Source organism: Rutidosis leptorrhynchoides, unplaced genomic scaffold, assembly GCF_046630445.1.
Source record: "Rutidosis leptorrhynchoides isolate AG116_Rl617_1_P2 unplaced genomic scaffold, CSIRO_AGI_Rlap_v1 contig269, whole genome shotgun sequence".
In the NCBI taxonomy this organism is placed as follows: Eukaryota; Viridiplantae; Streptophyta; class Magnoliopsida; order Asterales; family Asteraceae; genus Rutidosis; species Rutidosis leptorrhynchoides.
Genome location: NW_027266514.1, coordinates 51,673 through 59,711, shown reverse-complemented (window position 1 = coordinate 59,711; position 8,039 = coordinate 51,673). Strand labels below are relative to the sequence as shown.

Here is an 8,039-nt window from a genome sequence, read left to right as displayed (position 1 = left end):
TAATGTTTTCTAGGTTTGAGTCGATGAGGGGGTTTGGAAGTCGTAAATATTAAGCACAAGCTACTGATCAGTTGAAATCAACATTAATTAGTTAATCACCGGATCCAAGACCAGAAAAATGTTTAATACCTAGCTAAGTGTAGTAAAATATGAATGAAAAGCTGTACTATAGAAGACAAATTAAGTAGTTTATGAAGTACTCCCCCGTCACAACACATGATATTTTTTATTTTTAAGTTCTTCCAACTATTAATATATTTAATCAATAATATTCTCTAAATACATATATGATTTTTTATGGACATAAAAATGTAAAACATTTGTGACACGGTATAGTATCGGAGAATTGCTAATTATACACATTGATTATATTCTTTTATATATTGGAACCCTTTTTTTTTTTTAAAGGTCAAGTTTCAATGTGCGGCTTGTTCAGCTCGATTCTCATAAGTAGAACTATATGAAAACATGTACGAAAATTACAGCATGAATCTTAATCTAATTAGTTTCTACTTTCTAGTGCCATAATTAATATTGACTTGAAAAGGACCAATCTTAATTATAAGATCGCTTTTGTGTAGAAGATATCTTCCTCGTCAACAAGATCGCAGTAGACTCTGTTTTTTCTACATTTATGGTATGACGCACTTAATTATTAAGAGAAGGGTCTAGATGGGGTTCAATGTATGGCCAAAACTCAAAAGATCATGTTATAACAGCCGTTTATAATCATGCACAAGCAATAAATCTCTTTAATTTGGAGTTAATTTTTGTCAATGATTGGTAGTATTGTATTTTCCGGTTCTGACGGGGTATAATTTCCAAGCAGCATGTGATGAGTAACACTTTTTCTAAAATAAGAGAAAGGTGCTCGAGTAATCAATATTCGAGCTTATGAGGAGCTATAATTTCCACGGTCAAAAGTTGCCTTTTGTCAATGATTGGCATAAACCGGGTCTTATGGGTTAATAATAATAATTAATTTCATTAATTTACAAACTGCATGCATGTGACATCACTAAGTTTTTAATTTAGGATCGATATAGTAATAAATATTGGTAATTTGCATCTTGTACATAATGCATGGAGCACATGATATTGATATCTACGGGCCGATTGACTTGAGAAGCTGCACATGCAAACGACGGCGTCCCCAAGAATTATACAAATCAATTTTCAACCTTTCATAATATTGTTAATATTCCTTTTTTCTGGGGGTTTTTCCATTTATAAGATAAATCAGGTGATGTATAAACTCAGGTGTAAAATCTGAGGAATCGCATGGAATCGGTAAATTCGACAAGTTTGCCGAGTCTAAGTTAGAAAAAAAAAATTGACTAACCGACTCTTTGACTTCAGTCCCGATCAAACAAAAGACATCTTCAACTTTGTTCTAATATAAATTAAAGTAAACCCTAAATTAAAGCAAATATAAAACGGAAGAACAACACGCCAAGATTACAATGCGCAAGACTCGTACAGAAGTTAAGAGGAAAAATTCAAGGCAACCTAATTGAAAGTGATGAGAATTTGCTAATTAGCTATTGGATAAAGGTGCGAAGGATGATTCCAATTAAAACAATGATGATAGAGACAAAGAATTGGATGTTCTTGCTTGATTGCTTCAAAAGAATCGGAATTAATTACACCACGTCATCAACAACAAATTTTAATTCTTCAATAAAAAATTACGTATCAAATTTTTGTTGAAAAATAAAATTTTCAGTTAAAATAATTCAATTAATTATTCTTAATTTTATAGACAATAACGAGACTTTTTCAATTTTAAATTTATTTCAATTTGTTCCAATTATAAATTTAATTGTAAATTTTATTGTCAAATCAAAATTCGACACAAGGCGATTTATTGATGAATAGTAATTTGACACATGTATTTTAGAACTTGAGTTTAATTAGGTTTTAAATGTTCTAAAAGTTTAATTAGGTTTTAAATTATAATTTTAAGTCAATAATATTTTTTTTCTTATTTTAATTAGAAAATCATAACACAATAAAAACATAATGATTCATCATAGAATTTCTACCAATTATTTTTTTAATATAATAATTTTATTTCTAATCAACTTCCTATCTATTATTTAAAAAAATATTCCTAATAAAATTATAATACACTATATATTTTAATTTTCTTATTAAAAAAATTTTGCTAATTAAAATTCATTATATTCTTTATTCCTATTCTTAATTGAAATGGGCATGTATTCTTTTTCCCTCAAACGGACATATTATTAAAAATATTATTCCTAATCAAATTACAATACATATTATTTTTTTAATTTTTTGTTAAGTTATTATTCCTAATAAAATCGACTATATTTTTTTTGTATTCTTAATTAAAATGGGCATATCTTCTTTTTCAAATAATTAATAATTTTTTTCTAATTAAAATTCATTATATTATTTTTCCTATTCATAATTAAAACGGGCATATTTTCTTTTTTTCTTTTCAAACGGACATATTATTAAAAAAACAAATTCTAATCAAAGTATAATATATTATTTTCTTTCTAATGTTTTGTTAAACTATTATTCCTAATAAAAATTCGCTATATTTTTTCCTATTCTTAATTAAATGAACATATCTTATATTTCAAACAATAAAAAAAATTCTATAAATATTAAATTTTAAATGAATTGATTAGATGCAATTATAAATTTTATTATCAAAGCAAATCTTGATATGTAATTTTTACATTTTTCTATGTTTATTATTTTTGAAAACAAAATAAAATTTTGATTCTAATAGGATTGTAGATTTTGAAATAAAATCAAAATAATTATAATTGATAATTTAAAATAATTCTCTTTTGATATAATATTTGACATATATTTAATAATTTTTAATATAAATAATTATTATATAATTATTATATGATATATTTAAAATATTAATTTTCAAAGGTTCGGACTTTCCGTCCAACGGACGGGTCACTGACTAGTGTCTATAAAATTTGATTCAACTATATATTCATATAAATCCAGTCGATTTAATTAAAAACCATTAATAACTTATAACTTCATATTAATTAATAAACTAAAAGATATGTTTATATATTCTAAAATATTAATAATGAAGATAATATTTGTCAAAATATAATATTTAACATTAATAGTTTTTAATATATTTATCAGAATTACAAAATAAGCTATAAGTTTTTAATTAATTATAAAAGTTTGATATGTCCATAAAATATTCCTACAAAATATAAATGAATTTAAGATTATTGGAAGTTGACAAATCATGACCTGGTTTCATTTTATATTTCGACCGTGTGGAGTGAACAAAAGCATGGAATGTCCCTACGTAAAACAAAGGAAAAAAAAAGTTTCTTTGAAATTTATCGTATTATGCACATATTTATGTTTTAATTAAAATGACATGGTGTAATTAATTATGTACATTGAGGATATTTTTATAAAAAAATAAAAAAATTTAAATTTTATCAAATTAAACAAAACATCATGTATAACTTAAAAAATATTTTTTTTTAATAAAAATACTCTCATTATATCTAAATAATTACACCATCTCATTTTATTCAAAACATTCTCTATATTCAAAACATTCCCTATTATGAAATAGAAAGAAATTTGAATTAATTAAAATTTAGTATATTTATACATCGTTGGTTCAACCTATAAGCTTATAGAACTTTAAACCTATATAAACCAAAACTTAAATTGTATATTAACACATGTACCGCTACTAAAAACCTATAAAAAAATTCAGTCCGGATCGGTTTGAACCGGTAAAATTCAGTTACGGCTATGATCATGTACTTATAATTTGGGTCTTTGATTTTGAGGCACCTCTTATCCTTTGAAGTGTTCTGGCCCATAGGTTATGCAATGGGTTTCCTCGTATTGGGCACATGATGATTTTTTTTTTTTGATTAACAGCCCATGATCATTGATAGAGATATGGACGATGGTTTACAGTTTAAACGTAAATAGTGGGTACACTAAAGCGATCGATCAACCAAAAATCGTTCGACTAACTGCATCAGAGTAGTTGTATCTGTTCAGTTGATTGATTTTGACTACAGAGTTCTTATCGAATTTAACTCGGTCGGCTGATCAAAACCGATAAAAGTCATCTTAATCGAATCAAAGAATTGTCTATTACAAAGAGACACAAAAATTTAAACAGATAAAAAATCTCAATCCTCACTTTTCTAAACGAATCAATCTTAATAAAGATCCATTTCTAACTTTAAGATCTTGCTTGGGCATTATTCTCACCATGTTGACCATTCAAATCAAGGTAAAAAAACTTTCTGTAGAATATTCATATTGATCCCTGAAAATTGAGATTTTACAGTTTGGTTCTTCTTCTTTATTTTTCTCCAAAACAGCCCTCTTTTCTTCATTAATCACAAATGTAAGGATTAATGTACCATGAAGTCCTAAAGGGCTTTCTTCCGAATTTCTCAATTTCCAGATTTTCAGTTTGGTCCTCGAATTCTTCATTTCTTCATAACAACTCCGGTAGATGCAATTTTTTTTTTTTTTTTTACTTTAATCACAAAATTAATCCTTACATTTACAAGCTAATTGACTTGAAATTTTGTCCTTTTTATGAGAGTATAATTTCAAATATATATGAAGAAAAAAAAAAGTATAATTAACCCTATTTTGAAATTGTTGAGAATTAAATAAGAACAAAATATTTTTAATTTCAGTGATCAGATAGGACAGGCATGCCCTCTAAAAACAACCGAGTAGAATATAAATTGGGGGATGACAAAAAATTTGTGACCTAAAAATTTGGAAGATTCTTGGTTTGATCTACCCCTAGAAATTAGAATTTTTTTTTACATTCCTCTAATTGAATATTACAAAAAGGTTTATAAATAATTCTGTTCAACAATTCTAGAGCTTTCTAACTATAGCTTCACCTCTGAGCCCAATCTAACATCTTTACTTTAGCACAAACTAGGATAATGAATTCAAGTACTTTTTTCTTCAAGTACTTTTGGATATTAACATTTGAGTCTTGGATATTCACCAGACATTAAAAAGTGGGGTTACGTAGTATGTCCCAGTAGCCGTCATATATATTTATGTTAAAATGACATGCCCTTATAGGTAGAATAATGTATGTCAGGTTAGATAAAAAAGAAAATATGCATGAAATTTTCATTATTATTTGCAACATTATTGGTATTACATTATTATAATTTATTTCGACATATCCATCGTATGGAGTCTAAGGACCATTCAGTGGTTGGACATGAGGAGCCTTGGTAGAATTAGTTGCAAATGGAAGAGCCGGTTGTGGTGACTGGGCCACGAAAGGTGTAAAACAACCTTTTATGCAATTCAGAATAGCCTTGCCGCATTCCGGTAGACATTCCCCGCCAGGCAACGGAAATGGTATCAGACTCGGTGGGGGACTCGGCGTGGGCCCTGGTGGACTTGGTATGGGCCCTGGTGGCTTGGGCGCTGGAGGCTTGAGCCACGGCTTGGGTTTTGGGCCTGGTGGCTTGGGTCCTGGCTTGGGCTTAGGACCTGGTGGCTTCGGCTTGGGTCCCGGCTTCAGCTTCGGACCTGGCGGCTTGGGTGGCATGGGCGGCTTCGGCAGGGGCGGCTTGGGAATGGGGATTGGTGGCTTCGGTATCTGTATGGGAGCCTCGACGGGAATGGATGCAGGGTACGACAACGGTGTGGGGCCCATTAGCAAGGAACTTTGATTTTGATTGGCATCGGGTCCGCATTTGCTATAACAAGTCTGGATCGCATTGACGCAACCACCAATGCACTTAGGAGTTGGGATTGGGATTTGGGATTGCACTAAATGAGAACATGTTGCTAACAAGCATATTACCACTAGCAAAGCTAGCCTGCTCTTAAGCCGTGACATTTAAAAAAAGAAAAAAGAAATATATATTGTTTGATCGATGGTTTTCATTTGGTAAAGAGCTGAGTCCTTATATAGTATAGATTTTTGTAAGATGCAGTTTAAAACGTTTGTGAGAAATTCAGGATGCATGATTTCGATCATGTCCTAAAACGAACTCTTACCTGTACAAAATTATATTAACGTGTTCGATGATAGAATAGAATTTCGTCTGGGATTGAGTTCTTCTTGGTTTGGGCTCATTTGGGCTTTTTATCAAACATCCCCCAACTGCGAAACAATCTGTTTAAGCCTTTTTCAGAATTGAAAAAATTATAGGTTTACCCATTGGCGGTGTAACACAAGTAGATAGGACTAGCCGACTAGGAGGGTCTTCTCTTTAAATTTCGCCGATAAACCCTAAATTGCGCAGTCACTGAACTTCTGTTGCACTGCTCACTGCCTCCCAGCGTTCATCTTCTCTGCTGAAAATGGTAACCTGAACTCAAATCAAGATTAATTCTTCTTTCGTTTTCCATGTGCTCTGTCCAATTGATTCGATATAATTGTTTTTTTTTCTATGGATAGGTTCTCCAAAACGACATCGATTTGCTCAATCCTCCAGTTGAGCTGGAGAAGAGAAAGCACAAGCTCAAGCGTCTCGTTCAATCCCCTAATTCTTTCTTCATGGTATTTTTCCTTTTTTTGTTTCTTTCACAATATTGAATTTTATCATCATCAACTCAAACTCACTTGTTGATTGATGATGTAGGACGTCAAATGCCAAGGTTGTTTCAACATGTAAGCTTTCTGATCTTGCTAGTTGTTTTGTTGATTAAGCTAATGAATACTAAGTATTGTTTTAGATTGTAAAAGTGATATTATTTGTAACTTTGAGTTGTCTTCTCTGATTCTAGCCGCTTAAGATTGTGTAAACAGAAATAATTGAGAATTTTTATACATTTATATGCAGAACGACTGTATTCAGCCACTCGCAAACGGTTGTGGTGTGTGGGAATTGCCAGACGGTTTTGTGCCAACCGACAGGGGGCCGTGCTAGGCTGACAGAGGGCTGCTCTTTCAGGAAGAAGGGAGATTGATTTTAATAATCCTGTTTACACTTATAAATGCTGATGCTGGGATTGCTAGTTGGTCAAGGATAGGTGCCCATTCTGAGTTTCGTTTATGGTTTACTTGTTGTTTGGTTTTTGTTTTGATATGTAGTTTTCTAGAAAAGCAATGTTTGTGGCTGTAGTATTCTCTTATGTTTTGGTTTTGGTTTTGGTTTGGTGGAGATACAATTCCATGTTCAGTTGACTTTGTTCTCAATATAATTGACCTTTGCCTTTTATCTATCTATGGTTTACGAATTATTAGTTGTTGAATCGCAGATAATGAGGAATTGATTATGATTGAGTGAACTTGTTTGTCATGGCGCAATGTAGAACTGAATAGTACATTGTTTGATCAAACAGTTTGCAACTCATTGCAGACTTGTTAGGAACGAGGGAGAGCCTGCTAACTTTGATACTATCTCCGTTTCACAATAGTTGATGTTTTTGATTTTAATGGCATATGTAATTATTAGATATAATAGAGAAGTTTGATAAATTTTTTTTTCTTCATAAAAATGCTCTTAATGCATTTGATTAGTATTGTGAAACGGAGGGAGTACTTGGTAGAGTCCTCTTTCACTCCCTCTGCTCAATATTTCCATTTCTAGAAATGTAGGTATGATTATTCGAAAAGGTCCCCTCTTTTTTTTCCTCTAGTTTAAAGAAAACAATCGCAATTCTTTTTTTTTTCTTTTCTTTTTTTGTTTCATTTTACTCCCCTGCATTTTCTCCCCCTCATACTACGAGACCGTCAACTAAAACTTAATTTTTTTTCCATTAAAGGGAAAATTTAACATTCAAGTATTTGAGACGTAGTAAAAAGATCTACAGCTTCGAACTTCTGTTAATAGTTCAGTCATGAGTGACCACTTTGAACTTGGCAATTTGCAAAAGCAGCATGAGAGAAAAATGGGAACTTATTGAACTATTCATATATAAAACTATTAGTGGCAGATGCTTGTGCTGTCCTATTATAGTCCCAGGTGATGTTCACGTTTGCGAACGACTGTAAGATCATTTTTTGCTTATTTACATGGGGTCATATTCAAAATTAGGCAATCATT

The 8,039-nt window shown here is 31.0% G+C and overlaps 1 protein-coding gene across 1 annotated transcript; it reads left to right on the top strand.

Annotated features, from left to right (window-relative positions):
* The first annotated feature begins 5,975 nt into the window (after positions 1-5,975).
* On the top strand, positions 5,976-6,960 carry LOC139882424 (small ribosomal subunit protein eS27y-like). Its single transcript, XM_071866748.1, has 4 exons — positions 5,976-5,993; positions 6,449-6,550; positions 6,633-6,661; positions 6,834-6,960. Exons 1-4 carry the CDS (start codon positions 5,976-5,978, stop codon positions 6,958-6,960), a joined length of 276 nt encoding a protein of 91 aa, XP_071722849.1.
* Positions 6,961-8,039: the final 1,079 nt, after the last annotated feature.

Coding starts and splice junctions, on each gene's coding strand:
- LOC139882424 (XM_071866748.1), top strand. Junction 6,551..6,632: donor CCCCTAATTCTTTCTTCATG/GTATTTTTCCTT, acceptor TTGATGATGTAG/GACGTCAAATGCCAAGGTTG. Junction 6,662..6,833: donor TGCCAAGGTTGTTTCAACAT/GTAAGCTTTCTG, acceptor ATTTATATGCAG/AACGACTGTATTCAGCCACT.